This window comes from Scleropages formosus, chromosome 5 (genome assembly GCF_900964775.1).
Source record: "Scleropages formosus chromosome 5, fSclFor1.1, whole genome shotgun sequence".
Classification (NCBI taxonomy): Eukaryota; Metazoa; Chordata; class Actinopteri; order Osteoglossiformes; family Osteoglossidae; genus Scleropages; species Scleropages formosus.
The window spans coordinates 12,863,696-12,883,905 of NC_041810.1; the positions used below are offsets into that span (position 1 = coordinate 12,863,696).

Genomic DNA, 20,210 nt, shown 5'->3' on the forward strand with positions numbered 1-20,210 from the left:
ACCCACCAGAGAGCAGGACCCGGTCCAACCCACTGCGCCACCGCGCCACCACGCCCCCCTTGGGCTGGGCAAATGAAGCAAATTAAAAGGGCTTCGTGTTATAAGTAAGTGAGATATGGGAACTATGACTTCACTGTAGGTAAATGAGCAATATCTTGACACCACTGTTTGGAGTGATTATATGTGATGATAAACCTGTGAAACTGATTTCGTGTTTAAGCACTAAACTGCATTTTAGGTAAAGCCTTTGATTTTTGTGTACAGTATACTTTTCTCATTTGTGCCAAGAACTTGTCAGTTGATTTCAGTCATTTTAATTTAAATTCATGCTTCTTTCTTCCATGTCTCTTCAACATCTAATGTATCTGTCCCATTTCAGTAACTTTGTCCTGAGCAGGGTCACAGTGATCCAGAGCCTATCCCAGAAACACACACACACACACACACACACACACACACACAGTCCGAAACGCTTGTCCTATACAAGGTCGCAGGTGAGCCAGAGCCTAACCCGGCAACATGGCGTAAGGCTGGAGGGGGAGGGGACACACCCAGGATGGGATGCCAGTCCATTGCAAGTGGGACTCGGAACTCCAGACCCACCAGAGAGCAGGACCCAGTCCAACCCACCTTGCCAGCTTGCCACCTTGCCCCCGCCTATCCCAGAAACAAATTTGAGTGCAAAGTTGAGAGGGAGTACACCCTGGACTGGACGCCAGTCTATCGCAGGATAGCCAACCCAACCACACACACTAGGGCCTATTTAGCATCACCAGTACAGCTGAACTGCGTGTCTTTGGACCGTGGGAGGAAACGGGAGCCGCCGGAAAAAGCCCACGCAAACACGCGGAGGCCATGCAAACTCCACACGGACTGCGCAGGGGCCGAACCCACATTCTTTTACACCACACTGGCTCTCTGAGGCAGCACTGGTACTCGCTGTGCCTTCGGTAGTTAATGTTCTTTCATATTTAACATCCAAGTGTTGACATTGCTCTTGCCGTTTATTAAAAATCCTGATAAAGGAATCGATGGAGCCCACACGGCCTCTGAGAGAGCCATTAGTGTCTGTCTGAAAGCGGTCCTTATTTATAGCCTGCGGTTCTGTCTTCCTCTGGGATCTGTGGCTCTCTTACCATGCTGCTGAGTGTTAAATAAAGGAGCTGAGAGTAATTAGAATGAACTGAGATCGTGGCAGAGGCCACAGTGGGGCTGGGACCAGGGTTCATGCACGCGCTTTCGCCCCGCGCTGTAAATTGCGACTCTGCTAAGCCAAGCAGATTCGCACCCAGGCAGATTTCTGGCTGAATCGTCTGCCTGACCTTGAGGCGTCTTCAAGTGGCCACCGGAGGCCATTAAAATTAAATTATACGGCGGCTTCCCGCGAGCGCCTACGTGACGTCACACGGAGGCCGGCTCGTCCACGATGACCTGCTGCACTCAACCCTGTAGAACAAACGCAGTGATTTGTGCTCAAAGGCTGCAGAAGGAGGAGGTGAAGAAAAAATCATATCAGCACATAGTCACTCAAGCCTGGCCTGGGCTTCCTGCAGTTATAGCCTTGGAAAAATTACCTGGGCTATTCTTAGCAGGACTGTTAGAGTAGATACTAAGAATGAATTGGCTGTGCTTTTGTTCTGCAATGATTTCGTTCACTGGAGGCTGGCAGTGTGTGTGTTTTTGTGCAGGACCACTCTGAATGTGCTGTCGTCTGATAATCGTTGGACTTCACGGAACGGGGCAGCAGGCGGTATAGTGGTTAGAGCCGACTTTCAATGGAAGGACCAGGGTTCAAATACCCTCACCTGATGTAGTGTCCCTGACTAGGATACTTACCCTGAATTGACACAGTAAAACTTACCCTGCTGTATAAATGGCTAAAGCAGTGTAAACAGCTTGTGTACAAATCTTACATTGCAAGTCACTTTGAAGAAAACCATCAAATAAATAATTTAATTTGTTCTTACAAGAAGCATATCACAATCATAGGTTGTGTCATTAATCATAATTTCTTTATTAGTTTTCGCTTGGACATCCAGTGCGTAATTACATGTATTCATTTACATATATATATATTTTGACATTTATATGGACTCATTATGTGCTTCTCAGATTAATTAAGCAAAAGCCTTAACACAGTTTTAAGCACATAATGATACAAAGTTCACGTTTCTGTTAAAAAGGTTTTTACAAGCTGAGCTTTCATTTGTCACAATTTTGCCTAGATGGACAGTGTTTACATTCACATTTTACAAAATCTTGTATTATTCATAAAGAAACTTGTCTTTCCACTTCACGTGTTATATTTGGCACAGGTTTGGCACATTTTTCCCTCATGGACTGTGAACTTTAATCAGAATATAAAATTGAAAATACAGAGTTAAAAGTAAAGAAAAAACATGATGGCAGGGAAATGATTATTGCATTTTAATTGTAGGATCATATTGCCTGTATGGGGTCCAAGTCAAACGCTTCTTTCAGCGGGTCCTTTCCGGGTTCTGCTTTAGGATCGGCGCAGTGACTGTGGATGGTTTGTCACCGCAAACTGACTATCAAATGGCTTTGGTCACTGCCATCCCCCATGGATGGAAGAGTGCTCAGAGGGTGGGGTGTACGATACTACAGTACAGCGCGTTTCTTCAAGCCACGGCTTCTTCACAAGTAATAAAAATTTTGAATTTTCTCCATGACACTACAACCGAGGACCGCAGGACACACCAGGGATCTCCACCACCAGCTCCTGTGGTCCTTGACACAACAAATCCCAATCAGCAGTCTTCATTCACATGCTCCCTCATTTAAAAATCTCTCACATTGCTTCATGCATCAACTCATTAGTAACATATTTTAAAAAGCTCCCTCTCGCTGTACACTGCATTTGACGGAAACAGAATGTTCTAGAACACTCAGAACTGTCTGGGTCTGAATTACCAAAAAACAAACAGGTATGAAACTCATTAACAAAACCTGCAGCACCCAAACATTCGAGCAAATGAGGGAAATGACTCCTTTTATACAAACGCGCCAGGGCTTTACACTCCTGGAGAACGGCTGCTCGGTATGCGGTAACGCACACGTTTCCTAATGCACGTGGTGGCGTTGCCGAGAACTTGGAAAAGAGGAAACAGCTGATGAAGAAAGATGGCTTGCTGGTTCCTACCAGAACTCTCTGTAAGGTCAAACCCATCTCTACCCTACATTTCTACCCCATATGAATCATGCAGGCAAATGAGCTACAATTATAAGAGCTGATCTAGAAAATTCCACAAAAGTCACAATTAATATTCTGAAATAAAAAAGGATCTAAAAAAATTTGGATCTAAGAACGACATTAATCATAGATGTTCTTGAGTATACTCATTGTCGGATGCGTTACCCATGCTCGATGATAGAGGACACATACACAGCATAGTCCAGCGGCCAGGTTCGAGTGAGTTTTACGCAGCACAAACACGTGGACGGAGAAGGCGGCGCTTCCAAAAGCCACAATGACACTGATGATGAGGAGAAGATCTGAATGTCGCGCACACAGCAGTCTGGCTTTCCATGACAGCGGGCTGGGCCGGTTGACTCTAGAATGATGTGGTCTCACATAAGGCTACACAACACACAACTCGTAAGCATGAAGCAAAGTGTGTTTGTCCTCAGTGAAGCACTCCTGTTCAGGAGAGCAGCCCCTGTGTTTATGGAAACACCTCCGTGTCCTGATCTTCTTTCTCCAGTTTGGCACCGACTCCCGAAGGGCCCCTGGGAGAACTAATGGTAGCTATTGCCGAAGTCTGGCTCCCGATGCTTCCGCTCTCACTGCTTGTTGTGGTCGTCATCGTTGTCGTCGTGTGGTGGCACTGATGCTACGACTCCTACCTCCAGCCTCGCACGTTCAGCGCGGCGCCTCACCAGCTCCCGCCCTCCGCTGACCGCTAGAACTGAGAGGTCTGTGTGAAGGATATGGTGTCGCTCTTGTCCACCGTGAAACCACCGTTGACGTAGGACTTTTTCTCGCCATCCTCGTCGTCCATCGTGGCCTCCAGGGCGAAGGGGTTCACCACGTCCACGTCCGACGTCAGATCCATTCTCTCCAGCTCCTTCTTGGAGAGTTTCTGGACAATGCCAGCACCAAAGGCATCCCCCAGTACATTGACCATGGTTCGGAAGCGGTCGCTGAAGAAGAGAGAAAGGGGACAGGGAACAGCCAGGCTACTTTAAGGCTTCAGCGATGACACACAGACATTTGCTTTCACCACCGAAGCTACTCACACCTACAGCACGTCGTTCTGCTAAGGGACTGTCGCAAAATGCCAGATATCATCCAAGAAGAGGAATGGCACTCACAGGAGCCAATCCACAGCAATTATGAGAGTGACATCACTGGCTGGAAGTCCCAAAGCAGTCAGGACAATCACCATGGTAACCATGCCGGCATTGGGAACACCAGCGGCCCCGATGCTGGCAGCCGTTGCTGTTATGCTGCAGGCAGAGAAAGCGCAGTGCAGAGTCTCACAAAAACACAAACGGTCTATCACCACCAGCAGCTCGCCACTGACATGCAGGGTTACTAACAGGAAGATTAAATAATCATTAAAACTTGGCAAATTAACACTGTGTTCCATTTTAAAATATGCCAGAAATCATCTATTAAATAACCAGTAGCAAGTCACTGATTTTCTCACCTGAAAGCAGGAAATACAGGTAAGATTCATTGTGAGCCATTACTCACCGACATTAATATTTTGTTGTATCTTAATTAAATGTGGACTTAATCTTTCAAAGAAGAATGCACGGTACGAAAGCAAAATTCTGGCTTGCATCTTAAGCAGAGCTGACAACGTTTCATGCCTTCAAGTTCTAACTGCCCCATGTTTTCCCAACCAGTAAGCCAAGACACACCTGATGGTGATGATCTGACCAACATCGAGGACATAGTTGTTGAGCTGGGCGATGAAGATGGCAGCTACGGCCTCATAGAGAGCCGTGCCGTCCATGTTGATGGTGGCGCCGACCGGCAGCACGAAGCGTGTGATGCGCTTGTCGATCATGTTGTTCTCCTCAGCGCACCGGAAGGTGACAGGCAGAGTTGCTGAGCTGAGAGGGGCATCATTTTTCCGACAAGTTTGCACATGTGGTGATATTCCATACAACCGGACAATTAATTTTGTGAGACTCAAACAGCTTTTCAATAAGTAATTTTGTATGTCTATACTATACTTTTTTAAGAAGTCTTCCTGTTATACAGAGATTTATAGGCATTTAGACCCCATACTTTGGGTAAAATGTTTGCTGGCTAATTCATAATTCATTTAAATATCTATAGAAAAATGGAGGGAAATATATTTTTTCGGTTCCATTTGCAATATTAACAGCATCACAGCTGTAATGGAGCCAAATTATGGTGAGAAGTTGTTTGGAATGAGTGTGTGAAGCCTCTGAGCCTTGGAAGTACCTGGAGGAGATCATGAGGGCAGTGAGTAAGGCTTGGGCCATCCCCAGGAAAAACGTGAACGGGTTCTTCCTCACAAACACAAAGTAGATGAGCGGGAGGAAGATGATGGAGTGGATGGCCAGCCTGCACAGAGGAGGGAAGAGTCAGACTGAATGTCAGGTCTCTTTTTTCGTGGCAGATCGTAGGGGTGATGTTTTTTCCATCGGGTTGGGCTAACTGAGTCCACCAATCGCTTTCGACTGACTTGGTGCTCCAGCGGTTTGGTCACTCACCATGCTTGCGTGAAGGTTTGCTTTGCTGTGTGTCCGTCTGGGTTGGTGGACAACAAATTATGAGCACTGCTCTTCAAGAACCAGGACATGCCTGTTCCTGCTCTCAAATTACCCACAACGCACTTTGCTCCAGTGGCTTTTATTAGTCAACATCTGCAAACTGGATTTAAGAGCCATGGGGTGTCAGTGTAGGACTTAATTACACATCCCCATGAGCTAGCCATTTTCAAATTGATGGGTTTTTGTTGCAAGTGTTTCTTTATCTGCCCAGAAACAGGCACTGGCTAGAAAGTGTGAACGTTGACACCAGCCATAAATCTCCCTCCCCTGGGCATGGAAAACATTGTTACACTGGCTCACCCGCTCAGTACGGTGACCATATACAGCCCGAGTTTCCTGAAGATGTCCCAGTCCTCAACCTCAATGATCTTGGCAGCAATCAGGAACAGAATTCCAATAGGCATGTAACTGTGAACCAACAAAGGGAAAAGGAGAGAAATGTCAGAACTGCACAGCCACAGCATCTGGGATTCTTCAGAGATTCCTCCACAGAATTGATGGGAAAGGGCACATGACTATTCACTCTGGTACCTGATATCTTTCTCCAAAGTGACTTATATCACGTTGGTACACTTAACTTCACTGATTTATCCAGTGGGTAATTTTTACTGCATCAATTCAGGGTAAGTACCTTGAACAAAGGTACTGCAGCAAGAGCTGGGATTAGAACCCAGGCCTGTCAGATTGCAAAAATACTGAAAAATGTGCCACATACTGCCCTGAAAATAACTGTCATCAGGCCGATAGGTTTCAGGCGTTGGAAGACATGTATTCGTGTTTTTTTTTTTGGTTTGTTTCTTTCTTTTGTGCTTTTGTTTTTTTGTGCCCTTTGGTGCTTCTCAACAGCTACACCAGCAAACGTTGCTTTGTTTTTTCTGTTCTCAGCGAATGCAGAGGAGCTGTACAGCTTGTTTGTGGCTCGGCTGTCACTTCACCGCTTGCTTTATCCCACCGAGGGCTGCAGCTGTTACAGCGGGATCTTAAAGCTTCAGAGAAACAGTACATCTTCACATTATACAGAATAACCTTCATTCTTATTGTTTAGTTGGCACCTTTTTCCAGAGCAACTAGCAATGTTAGACAGGTGACAGGTTGGTTATGCTCTAGTATGAGTAACAAAGAAAAGCAGAAAGCAAATTGATGATTCATCATCTCCACTGAAGGGCCATATTTATCCTGTTTTCCTCATGAACATCATGGAGAACAAGACCACACAGTACATTCACAGAACCAGCAAACCGACAGAAAAAAATATCCCCCCAGTGTACCCCATGAACTGGCAGTAAAAATAACTCGTACCACATTATGATGTGGACAATTTTCATGGTTGCCTCATTGAGTGCGTCAAAGAACTCGATGAGGATGCGCCCCCTCTCACCCATCTGGCCAATGACCAGGCCAAACACCAGACAGAATACGATGAGCCCCAGCACGTTGACTCCGTCTGAGTACAGCCCCACTATCTTGTAGTCCTTGGTTATGTTCTGTAAGCAGAGGGAAAGTTGGTGAGAGCTGTACGAATGGGGTGGAAATTAGACTCCATGGCAGAAGGGTCTTGCTTGTTCTAACAGAGTCTAAATTTCATTAACTAGAATGGCTTATTCTGTTGTGCCTCCTTGTAGAGTATATTAACTATAACATGGTTAATAATTTCCTCTGCTTTCAACGATCTTTCATCTAAGAACTGCCTCCCTGCACATTTGCACCTTTTACAGCTTGTGCACCAGTAGCCTACTGGCCTGATCTACGGCATTTACCCAATATGTAAATACAATGAATGCGATGAGTCTGCTTGACTTTGTGTTTCTGAGACCCATAGAGAGAAGTTTACACCTCATCTGTACCTCAGAGTGCTCTTCATTCGGCAGAAGACGGAGACAGATGACCACTTTGAGCACATTTAACCGCTGCCGTGTGCATCTCGGTGACACTTACTTCTGGGACAAGCGTTGTCATGACGGTGACGGACGGTGGCACTTCTGTGTTCGCTGCAGGCTTACTGGGTTCAATTTCCTCACGCTTGGTCTTGAACTGCAATTCAACCAATTTTAGGTTACAATCGTTGGCTTGTAAGTGGATACTGGTTAAAATAACACCTAAGACCGTGAGCATCCATCTAGAACGAGGAGGTAATGGACTTTACCTGCTGAAAGCAAGCTTGGACGAGGTTCTCAGCAAACATGTTCCTGTCAGTGAAAGGACAAAATAAAAATACCTGTAGTAATTTATTATCATTTATTCCTTAATGTGACCCCTTTCTCCAAGGCATCTTACGGTGAGAGACTGGCACACTAGGCCACTACACTGATTTACTCATCAGTTCAGGGTAAGTACCTTGATCAAAGGTACTACAGCAGGGGGTGAGACTACTACCCGTCGCTGCCTGTCATTCTGAGCTATACATCGTATTTTATGGCTACGGCATTATATAGATTACAAATGACAATTCTAATGAGAATTAAATCTTAAGTGCTGCAAGCCATTTGCGGTAGGTACAGTTTCTGAGGTGTCATATGAAGAAAACCCTTTTAACAAAGGTCATTCATTTATCATCTCATTAGTTGATTTATAGTCAAACTTTATAGTATAACAATATGGTACTGTGTGTGAAATTCCACAGTGAGAGAAGATCATGAGCAGGGCTGGAGATGCCACCTGAGGAGGTCCAGCATGGCGTCCACGGTGGTGACGTCCGGCGTTGAGCCCGTTCTGTCTAGGTTGTCAGCTTCATGAGAGACACCCGGCTTGATAGCCATAACCAAAACAATCCCTGAAAAAGGTTTTTGAAAACTGATGCGCTTTGGACATTTGTCATACATGTTCTCGTGCATCAACTCTGGGTCAGACAGACCAGAGTCTCAGTTTCTGGGCTGATTCTATAGAGTCATTAAACCACATTATTCTGTGGGGTCTTTTTATTATTAAATAATAAACTTTTCTCCACTGTGACTTAGAATGTGAGGTCTGTGCACTGAGCTACTTCACTGATTTACCCATTTATACATTTACTGCATCAATTCAGGCTAAGTGCCTTGATCAAGGGTATTGGAGCAGGAGAGGGACTGAAAATCAGATCCTTTTACTGTAAGCCAACAGCTCCATCCACTATCCCACCTCCTGCCCTGTTTTTTCTTCCAAGGCTGTGCAGCAGGAACTCCATTCATTTCAGGCAAGATTTACAAACTCTGTGAGATTTTGACTTTGCAAGGTGTGTGTGATACAAGGTCCAGAGTGTGACTTATACCGTGTTGCTGGAGAACCATTTCCAGTAACCAGTACCGCAGTAAAGAACTCAGACCTCAATCAGTGTGAAACACAATTTGGAATCCATTACGTCAACAGTGAGAGAGCTTCCCTCTGAGCTCCTGTCAGCCACGATGCTCACCCAGGATAACAGCGATGATGGTGGTGGAGAAGTAGTAGACGACCGCACGCAAACCAATCCTGCCAGACACCTCGGAGTCGAGGGCAGCCACACCTGAGAAAAAGTGACATCATGTCAGGAGATGGCCACACGTAGCTGATGCGCTCACACCTTCTGTTTGTACGATATTCAAAGTGGTCTTCAGAGATGAATCCTATGCCTTGTTTTTCTGGATCCTGATCACAGTCCAAACCCTGTCTAGGACCCTGACAGTATTACCATTGTGCCACCAGAGCAAAAGGAGCACCAGCTGAGTGTGCAGCACTGAGCAGGACCTAGAACCCATGTGCCATGTGGTCAAGGTGCTCACATGCCCCTTAATATCAACCCTAACCCCTTGTGGATGTTCTCAAACTAAACCATTAATAGCTGAAACACCGAAGAACACTTTGGAAAGCAGACGTGTCAGTCACATTCTTTCATGGAGAGCAGGGTGCTGCACCAGTACGGTATGTACAGTACAACATGTACGATATGTATGGCAGAGAGAGAAGGGTTCATTTGCCACCTCATAGCCAAGAAGGTGAGATTCTTTGTTAACTGTTGGTTTCCCTGTGCTGGGCTTTTTGGTGGCACTGAAGAGCAGATAAGTGCTTCTGATTTGGGACTCAAAGGCCAATTCACACCCTCCACCGTTTTCTCTTTGCTCCTTTGTTTTCCCGCAGAAGGCCTGCGCTCGTCAAAGGCCACACTGAATCTGTCACTTCTTTAAATAATTCAATGACCTGCGTCCCCTAGTGCTTTGGTTCCTAACCCACTTTGTGGTTCCCATAGAAACTGCACACCGAACCCATGAACTGTACGTAACTCTAAAATACGCTGATGTGTCAACACGAGCAAAGCTACTCTGCAAAATACCCCGTTATTTTATTTTATGAGGTTTGTGTTTTTTTCACCTTGTGCTACAGAAAAGAGACGTGACAGTGAATGGATCCTGCAGAGTCCACTTACCTGTTATCATGCTGGAAATGACGAGCGGCAGGATGACCATCTTGAGCATTCGCATCAGAATCTCCCCCGGGAAGCCGAAGTAGTACTTGTGGAGCTGGGACAGCGAGCCATACTGACGCACCAGCAGACCCAATCCGATGCCTGAGGAGGTCCCAGGACAAGGGTGAGCAGAAGCACTTGCACGTGGGACACTGGACAGCAACCAGAATGGAATGAGACCCTACTGTTCCACCAATCCCCCGTTTCACACATGGAGTCTAATTTGCTCGTCTGCAGTTCTCTCCAACCCCCACACCCCCCGTCACCTGGTGTGTCTGTTCCAAACCAACATCATGAGACAGGAAAAAGCCCCAATGCAGATGGTTGTTCAGTCCAATCCCCACTCATAAGCCACAGCATTATTGCGCAATCCCTCCAACGTGACACACGTCACTGGGGTGTCAGCTCTGAATTACAGTGTGTGGCTCAGTGATTCTAAAGACTGAACTGCTTAGGTGGCTGAGTATATGAATAATCTATAAAATGCATACAATTTCCTGCTCTTTAGTACTGATGTAATATACAAAGAGGTATCAAGACTGGATAAAAAAAAAGGACATTTTTACCAGAGGAGACTCCCGTTTGGAATCTCTGCACCTCATTCAACCAGAAAGGCCTTGAACTGTCACTGTAAAGTGGCATCTTTTATGTCATTATAAATCCAATCTGTCGTCATATGCTTGACATAAAAAAAGATGAAGGATCAAAACAACCGGGAGACGAAGAGCAAACTGTACCAGACGTGTCAGTTAACAATTCACAGCAGCGATAACGTAATCTTTTCACGATTGCGTTATCCTGCACATAGTATAATTTTGCAAGGCAAAAATTCTACAGAGCCAACACCCTGTTACAGCAACCCAGCGCCTCTGCCGGGCCACTTATCAGACATTCAACATTCCGCACAGCAAGAGAAGGCTTTCTGCTGATAACGTGACCGTGAAACACTCGTGAATCAGTAAACTGGCATCTCGGATGGAACTGCGCAGCTTTGATACATTTGCTGTGCTGTTGTTGATAAAAGCTGGAGTTTACCCTGATTCACATGGACACAAAGAGCACTTTCAGGGCCCAGCTGGGCTTCTTTTTGGGACCCCGTGCATACAGGCAACTCAGTGAACCACACCTGGGACTTACGGGTTTGGGATTGAAACCCAAGAGAAACATCTTCCCCTGAATCGAGCAGCTTTGGAATGAGAGGCGGGGTCAAGCAGATGAACACATGAGCACATGTCCCGTGGTACAGCTGTGCTGTCACTGTCACTCAGGAGATACAGCATCTCCCGACCTCCTCACCAAGTGCATCAGGCCTGTTGAAGGGAGATAGCTGGCAGTGTAGGGGTTACAGCTGCTGCCTTTGGACCCAAAGGTTGCAGATTTGATTCCCTCTAACTGTAATACCCTTGAGCAAGATACTTACTTTAAATGGCACCTGTTTAAAAAAGAAAAAAAAAAAATTACCCCAGCTGTATAAATAGGGAAATAATTGTAAGCAGCTTAACATTTAAGTTGCTTTGGGCAAAAGTGTCAGCTAAATGAATAAAACGTAAATGGGAGGAAAGCTGCCATAGGTGGACCTCAGACCGCATTTAATATTCCCCGCTTTTTCTCTGGGCTCACACCCTGGGCCACAACACAGACAGCTCTATTAACATCCCGAGACCCTATTTCAAAGATTTCTGGAGAGCTGTCTAAACACCACCCCTAACACCGACAAGCATAGGCTGTCCTCTGTAAGGTGCATTAGGATTCAGCATCGGTATATGTACAGTTTGAGAGATACACTTATTATACGTGTCCTCCAGAGCGGACAAAAACGAATGGCCTCAGAAGGTTGAAACCGCGGGACTGCAAGTTTATTACACCGAACATACCTAGCTGTGCTTGATAGTTTCCTGTGTTCCCAAGTGATGCGTGCTTCCTGCAGCTTCTAATCGGCCCATGTAGTCTCCTATAAAGTCCTCCTGAGAAGTGGGACGCGACCCGAGCGTCACGTTCCAAGCTTCCCGCTGTTTACTTTGTCACACAAGCCTCTAATTGATGCACTTTAAAGGCCATTTTGCCAGCAGTTATGATGATTGGGGATTTCATTCAGGTCTTTAAACTGTCAGCAAATGGATTTGTTCTGGCGACGAGTCCCTGTGATGTCTCAGCACAAGCGAAACATGGCACACCGGGCATCTGTGTTCCCCCACGCATTGCTCTGCCAGGGTCGCTCTAGGAAGACAGGGAAGTGAAGCCAAGTGCATCTGTAACCACACTCTTTGCAGCTCCTCCATGGCCATTATTAGATTGCCTTTGAAGGTGGACATGGACCCTTGTTGAAAGTCGGTAAACAATTTACAGGAGAGGCCATGAACTGGGCGACGAGAGACATCCTTCACAGGCCATTTACTACGGCTTGATGTAGAATAAGTGGGTCTGAAGCGAGGGCAATAAAAGGTGATCTTCTCTGGCACTAATTTGGAGCTATTGGATTAAAGGTCTACTGAGTTTAGTTATATCCATGAAATAAATTTTGGAAAAAGTTACTGTCATGCTGGAAGAAGGGAAGCCGGGGCATTGCTGAGTTGGACCCAGTTGCGGGTTCTTTTATTATCAGCAAAACCAAAAGGGCAGGCGAAAAACAGTGGTCAGGGACAGGCGTGGGTTAGGCGATGAGCGATCGGGGTTTCGTAGGAGAGACGAGGGACGTAGTCGTGACGACGCAGCGAAGGTCGGATGCCAGAGAACCAGGAACAGAAAAGAGCTAGGAATGCGAAGCACGCGGAAGCTGCTGTTGCTCGAAATGAGGTTCCGCAAGCAGCCGTCTTTATCCCGTGCCTCCCTGATGAGAGGCAGGTTAGAGTGTCGTGCACGTGACAATTACGTTATATCCGCATAAAAAGCCTATCAACAAACCCCCATATATAAATTTAGTCCAGAGAATTTATTGGGTAAATATATACATTACCCACATACCGTGCAGTAGCATCACAGGATGCTATAGGTCTTACCGTGGGTGCTACTCTGAGCCGCCTTTTCCTTTTAGCATTGAAACAGTGATGTCACCTCCTGGTTCCCTCAACTGTTGTCTCAGGTCCTCGCCTTATTCATCAGGTTGTGGCCATTCCAGCAGACACAAGCTAATGGGCCCTTACGATAAGTAAGAGTTAACACAGGGTCCACTGCCTCACTGCGCTCACGGATGAGGTGCTGATCAATACTGGGCGAGCTGAGCTCATCAGTCCTGAACAGCAAAGCGCAGCAAGATCAACGGTCGCTAACCCTCCTAATATACACCCTGGTCGGAATCGGGCCATAGATGAGGTCCCAGTAGGACATTAGTGTAGGGCTGATTTATTGGGGACGATGAGGATGGCGTCCTACTGGGGAATCTGTTATCATATTTATTATAAGGACATATACTGCGCACAACTGTACATCCAGAATTATGATGTTCATACTGATATTGTTCCACTTTTTGGGTAAGAAAAATAAAGCAACATATTAAAAATGACAGGTGACTTGTTAAAGTTGCTCCTCTTCTTAAAAAGCATTGCTTTGGATATGTAGGATATACTTTTTTCTTTATAAGAAATGGTTATTGTGAGATATTAAACTAAATGTGCAAGTTTAGCAGCTCTCATGTCAGGATTCAAATATATATTCACACCTGTTCAGTTTCCTTTGGGATCAAGAAAGTTTTTAAGCTGTATATCTAATTATTCCATATGTAAAACATTATCAAGGAGCAGAGTGAGATTTCCAAGATCAACGGCCAATTTTTCCAGCTCATTCTGCTGGAAAAGCCCCTTTTTCCCAAAAACTTCACATGACTTTGAAATTAAATTAGAAAGTTATTATTCAGCTCCTTCCGCTCTCTCTCTACAGAAAAGAAAGTGACACATCGTACATCAAACTGTTCTTTCCACACCAAAGTAGGCTCCACAAAAAAACCAATCTACTTTTTTCATATGCATAAATCTGTCTGCATCACAATACCTACAGAATGGAGATGGCTTAAGGGTTTTGTCAACAAACAGGGCAATTACTTTATTATAGGCAGTGACTTAAATGAGACCTACAACAGAATTTTTTAATTTCTGCATGTAGACACATGATCAGATAAACAATGTAGATCGACCAGAATACAAATGTTATATTAATTATTCAAAGAATACAGTTTGAAAACCTTATATTGATCAGATATGACAATTTTACTATATGTGTTTTATTTATTTGGCACCTTTGCCCAAGGCATGTTACAGTGTTAGGTTTGCACACTAAGCCATTTCCACTCATCTACACATTTGCAGAGTTGAATAATTTTTACTCTATCAATTAGGGTAAATACATTGATTGAGGGTATGGCATATTTGGACCCAGGACATTCTGGTTACAATACAATGTAACACTGACTACTTCCTAGTGACTGTAACAGTGATAGAACTATGTCATACTGTATATGTCAGTACTCAACATAATATGCATTATGACTGACTTTATTAAACTATGTTGCAAAAATCATCCCGCCATGGACTGCTCTGTGAGAAAAGCAGAAAATATGTCACAGTCTTTGAAATTAATAACAAGAGAGATCCTTTTATAAGAAGCTTCTCCCTCCACTTCATTTAGCTGGATTTCACTGCGGTAAAGGAGGGAAAGTATGGCAGTGGCCATCTTTAGGTTACAACAGCAAAGTCCATGTGGAGCATCAGCCTGATCTCTTTAAAATCATTCACAGATCCAGTATGACACCAGTGTCTCTGGGTGGAAGAAATTAATAGTATAGAAGTTTTTATTTCTGAGGTTTATCGTTAAGCCAGTCGGGCGGTTCTGTGTTTATGTGTCTCATAAAACATGATGAACGACACATCGTTTAGCCCAGGAAGAGCGGATGGAGTTACGATTCTGTGTCGGGAGCTCTGATCTCATGACCTCAAGCGCAGCAGTGGAAGATCAATCAAACAACATGGACGGACGGACCGCAAATATCAACCGCTGCAAGAGAATGATGATTTTTAAAGACTCTAAGGCTCAGAAGCAGCAGCAAACTATGAACCGATGTGTTTCCAAGAGTAACTCTTTGTCCCTGAACACTCTCCTTACACGGTCAGACTGGCCACTGGCACGGTCATCCACCGCACACCAAGCCCCGATGGAGACACGTCACCTTCAGGACCCTCCAGTCCCCCAGGGGACAGCAATGGGGGTTTGGTTTGGGCCTGAGCCTACAGGACCACCCCACCTCACTGTGGAGGAAAGCGAGAGACCCTCATGACCATTCATCAGTCAGCTGATGGACACTTGGAGTCACAGCATGGAGACAGAGATGTTCTCAGGCCTTGCTCTCTCCTCTCTACATGTGCACAGTGGACACGAGGGTCCTAGTCTATCCACACCATCCTCTGACCTAATGCATTCGTTGTAAGTTGTTTCACCCCTTCATTTACACCCCCTCCTTGCTGAATGAGACAAACGACGCAGTGGGGGGGTCTCTCGATGTCCACTGCACATATATATATATACTGTATACGTACATATATATATATATATATATATATATATATATATGTATACAGAACCGGTATGGTGTGTGCGCGAGAGAGAGAGAGACAAAGAGGTTTCATTGCCTCGAGCCACACGCGCGCGCTCACCCGACTCGCACACGCGAAGTGACCATGCCATGGCATGATCGACATGACATCGATCGCATCGAGCTCCCCCCCATGCCAGAGCTGTGAGGGCCACACTGGGGTGGGGGTGAACTGGGGCGATGATGATCGGCGGCGATCGGATCGCGCAGTTTGTTGCGGGCAATGAATGAATGGCGGCACGCGACAGAAACGGCGACACCCGGTCCGCCGCTCCCCCCCTCCCTCCGTCCCTGTCCCCCCTTACCGAGCACCACCGACAGCACGGTGGACAAGAGCAGCCAGTTCCTGCGGAGGAAGCGCCGCACGTCGGGGCCGCTGCGCGCCTTCTTGCCTATCATCCTCCTCCTCTCCAGTCTGGCTGTGTGTCTGTGATGATGGGCGCAGGGGGTGAAGAGGGGGAGCGCGCCCGTGCGGGAGCGAGCCTCGGACCCGCTGCTGCTGATGATGAGTCTGAGGAGGCTGAGGAGGAGGCTGCTGCCGTTGCTGCCGCTGCTGCTGCGGTGACGCGCACGCGGGAGTGCGGACGGGAGTGCGGATGGGAGAGAGCTTCGTCTTATAGCCCAGTGAGAGGAGCCCCCCCCCCCAACTCTCCCCAAGGAAGACTGCGGTCGGCCCTCCCCGAGTCAGTGCACTTCGTCCAGTCACTCACTGTGTGTGTCCACACAGGAATCTCTCACACGGACATGCAGACACACAGGTACACACACAAGCACAAACAACTTGTCAAGTGTTGGCTTGGCCCAAAAATATTAGCAACAGTACTCAGTGGAGTTATGCACAAACTTGTGCGCTGAGGGTACACACTCTTCCATATCCAGTTGTCACTCACACACACACACACAGGAGTGACAATGAGTTCTCACCGCATGAGTAATTTTGCGCCAGCTCCTTAGTTATAAAGAGAGGGTTTTGTAAAAGGACACTTCTCCCCAGCTGCCCATTTGACTCCATAGCTGTTTAATTATTTGCGAGAAGATTGTATTTAAACTATAAACACTGACACTCTGGCCAAAATGTGGGACAGTATGAAAATGTACAGATTGTTTCGACATAAATCAGTGATGTATTAATGTAGGACAGGAACCCGTTGCACTGGGTGTCCCACCCTGGCCTGGTGGTCGTCCTGATCCCCAGCAGAGTTTCCTGGCACACTGTGGTGGAATTGGTCATGATGACCTCCAGTTTTGCCAGCACCCTCCTCTCTGCCGCTACCTCCAGGGTGTCCATCGTCAGTCCCGTGATGGAGCTGGCATTCCTTATGAGTTTGTTCAGGCATTTGGTATCACCTGACCTAAGTTTGCTTCCCCAGCAGGTCACAGCAAAGAAAAGTGCACTAACCACAACAGCTGCTTGTGGAACACACCCAAGGACCTGAACCTCCTCAAAGAGTACAGCTTCTTCTGACCTCTCTTGTTACTACTGTGTTGGCCGACCAGTCCAGTCTGTTGCTCAAATGCGCCCCCCAGGGACTTGTAGTTCTGCACCACCTCCACCTTCTCCTCCTGTAAGGTGAAATCACACACATATTACACATACATGCACATGTAAATCATACACAATTTTATCTGCTCCATGTGAGCTCAATTACAAAGACCAGGAAATCTCAGAGAATGAACCGTGGCCTCCTAACAACACAACCAATGCCCTGAATTCATTGCGTTACCCCGGAGATCATCAACTACATCATGAACACTCAAAGATCACACCAGATCACAAGTCACTGTGGATGATACATGTCATGATGCACTGAATAAAGTATTAAGGCGTGTTTCCAGTTGTTGGCATAAAACCCATTTATTTGGTAATTTCTTAAAACAAGCAAAAATTTCAAGGTAGTATTGAACCAAATCGCATATTAGTAAGTATTTATGTGATGATTTCTTCCAAAATGACTTACTCATTTGCCTATTTAGGTAATTTTTGCAATATCAGTGAGTAAATTGATCAAGGGTACTACAGCAGGAGAAGGGATTCAAACCTCAGACCACCAGATTGTGGATTATGGCAACAGCTTCAGTGATTATGCCCCCTACTGATTTAGTGTAAATATCCAAGCTGAGGGTCCTCCACATCATTTGTGCTCACCTGTTGGGATCACTGCCCCTCTGCTACCCTACTCGATCTGCCCCCTCATAAGGTTACTTGGATGGGTTAAATGCCACTTTCACTTGGGCTTTTTAACAATCTTTTTCTCCTTGATGAAATGCATTGAAGTTTTTAATTTAAAAGCTTCTGAAATGTTTATAACAGGGTCCTCATTCTCAGTCATTAATCACAGTTACCAGGCACTTTTGGATGTCACATCATTTAATAAATCCTGTTTTCATTTCGGGGGGTGTGGTGGCACAGCAGGTTTGACCACTGCCCACCGTGTGGCGGGTCTGGGATTTAAGCCCTGCTTGGGGTGCTTTGTGGCCAACTGGCATCCCGTCCTGGGTGTGTCCCCCCTTGGCCCTGTGCCTGTGTTGCCAGGTAGACTCCGGCTTGCCGCGACCCCACTCAGGACAAACAGTTGTAGATGTTGAATGGTTGTTTTCATTTCCCTGCAGAGGAATCTCCTCCCTACTGGACCTCCTGGTGCTCTGGACCACTTACTGGGCTGCTGGGGGTCATTCCCATATTTCCCTTTAACAGCAAATTAAACAAAAGGTTCTCACATCTATTTATCTTTAGAGTAAGAGTGTGAAAAGAATAGTCTCATGACACCTTTAATACCCTTCATGTTACAATTATGTTGGAGTTTAACTATCTAAAATAACCTTTTATTACTTTTTTGTAAAAATAATAAACATGTTGAAAAAATATTTTCTAACCACAAAGACAGGCAAATATTGTAATTATTGTACCATTTATAATGTGCTATTGTACTGTAGTATTTAGCAGGCATTTAAATTGGTTTCATGTCATATTTATTTACTTATTTAGTTGACAATTCTTCCCCAGTGTGAAGTGAGTACACTTAGCTTTTTACAGTGATTATCCGTTTATTATACAGCATGGTAACTTTTACTGTATCTATTCAGCAGAAGACACTGGGACATATAAAACGGGTGGTTGTTTGCTTCTCATTTACATGCCAGACTGTATACCACTGTTGTCGTTTATTTGTTTACTCTGCTACTGACACACTTGCTGGTAATCTGTGATCTCACATCCCCAGCATGCTCTCATAGTGTCCATATTCAAGGACTTGCTTTGTATCCGTCTCCTGAGTTTCATCCCTATTCAAAACACGGCAGCGAGTAGCAGAGGTTAATGAGGAAAGGGAGAAAAAGATGGGAAGAACGGAGAGGAAATGCAAACAGTTTCGACGCGTACCTCTGGAAGGAATGGATTAGAAACCTTGGCGAGTCCTTGGAGGCCTTTCCAGGCAGCTGCTATCAATCATGTCTTAGCAAGAGAAATTGAAAAAGAAATTTTTAGAGTACAAGAGTCAAAATACTGGACGAACAGGCTTTTAAAGTATTATTCCAAGGGAAAAGGAAATCGAGAAAGCATTACATATAATTTATGTCGGATTAATATGGTAACAGTTGTTAATATGGGGGGTTGGTGGTGGTGCAGCGCGTTTGGTCGGGTCCTGCTCTCTGGTGGATCTGAGGTTCGAGTCCCGCTTGGGGTGCCTTGCGATGGACTGGCGTCCCGTCCTAGGTGTGTCCCCTCCCCCTCCAGCCTTACGCCCTGTGTTGCCAGGTTAGGCTCTGGCTCCCCGTGACCCTGAATGGGACAAGCGGTGTCAGATAGACAGACAGTTGCTAATATTAACGGTTGTACCTCGATCGTTGCACTTCAAGTGTTCGCTTACCAGTAGAAGGCACACTTCTTCTTCCAGACTCTTGAAGGTCTGGTCCCACTTGCAGCATTGCTTCAACGAAACAACACACCGAGTGTAAATTCACCGCACACGCAGACGATATGTCATACATTCTAACTGGAAGATGAGGATTTTACACAGACTCAGCAACCTTTACACACCCCATTAGGCATTTTCTTTTACAATATTCTCAATAAAAACAGTTATAAAAAGCAAAAATATAAATCTCTGTGCCTGTTTCACGGAGGTGGCACCAGCTTGTGCCGTTGGAGAGTTTGCAGATATAATAACGTACACAAAAGTAGTCTTATTTTTGCAGTTATGAACGCACATTGGGCAGGTATGTAGACCTTGTTATATTAACGGTATTATTGTTGATGTTTTTGTTGTTGTTGCTGCATGAGCCACTAACGTAATGATTATGAGAACACTGGGTAACATCTCCTGAAAACCGTTTTATCTGCATCTAACTGCATTTGTTCGTGACAGAAATATTGTGTTGTAACACCAAGATGTTTCTTTCTACTGTTTATTCGTCTTGCTTTTTACATCTTGAATTTGAATTCTTTGC

At 45.5% G+C, this 20,210-nt stretch overlaps 1 protein-coding gene across 1 annotated transcript; it reads right to left on the bottom strand.

Moving 5' to 3' along the window:
• Positions 1 to 2,431: 2,431 nt before the first annotated feature.
• slc1a1 (solute carrier family 1 member 1) lies at positions 2,432 to 16,314 on the bottom strand. Its single transcript, XM_018759736.2, has 12 exons — positions 16,070 to 16,314; positions 10,148 to 10,288; positions 9,158 to 9,250; positions 8,428 to 8,542; positions 7,916 to 7,958; positions 7,708 to 7,803; positions 7,072 to 7,256; positions 6,073 to 6,180; positions 5,441 to 5,563; positions 4,888 to 5,082; positions 4,333 to 4,467; positions 2,432 to 4,161 (listed from the first exon to the last, which is right to left on the bottom strand). The coding sequence occupies exons 1-12, from the start codon at positions 16,161 to 16,163 to the stop codon at positions 3,921 to 3,923; spliced, it is 1,569 nt and encodes a 522-aa protein (XP_018615252.1). The 5' UTR covers positions 16,164 to 16,314; the 3' UTR covers positions 2,432 to 3,920.
• Between the last annotated feature and the right edge of the window lie 3,896 nt (positions 16,315 to 20,210).

Bases quoted from the DNA above. Each gene is read 5' to 3' on its own strand.
- slc1a1 (XM_018759736.2), bottom strand. From the start codon at position 16,163: ATGATAGGCAAGAAGGCGCGCAGCGGCCCCGACGTGCGGCGCTTCCTC. The intron at 5,564-6,072 runs GTGAGCCAGTGT...TCCTCTGTGCAG, and splicing joins ATGGTCACCGTACTGAGCGG to GCTGGCCATCCACTCCATCA. The intron at 4,162-4,332 runs GTGAGTGCCATT...TCTCTTCTTCAG, and splicing joins ATTGCTGTGGATTGGCTCCT to CGACCGCTTCCGAACCATGG.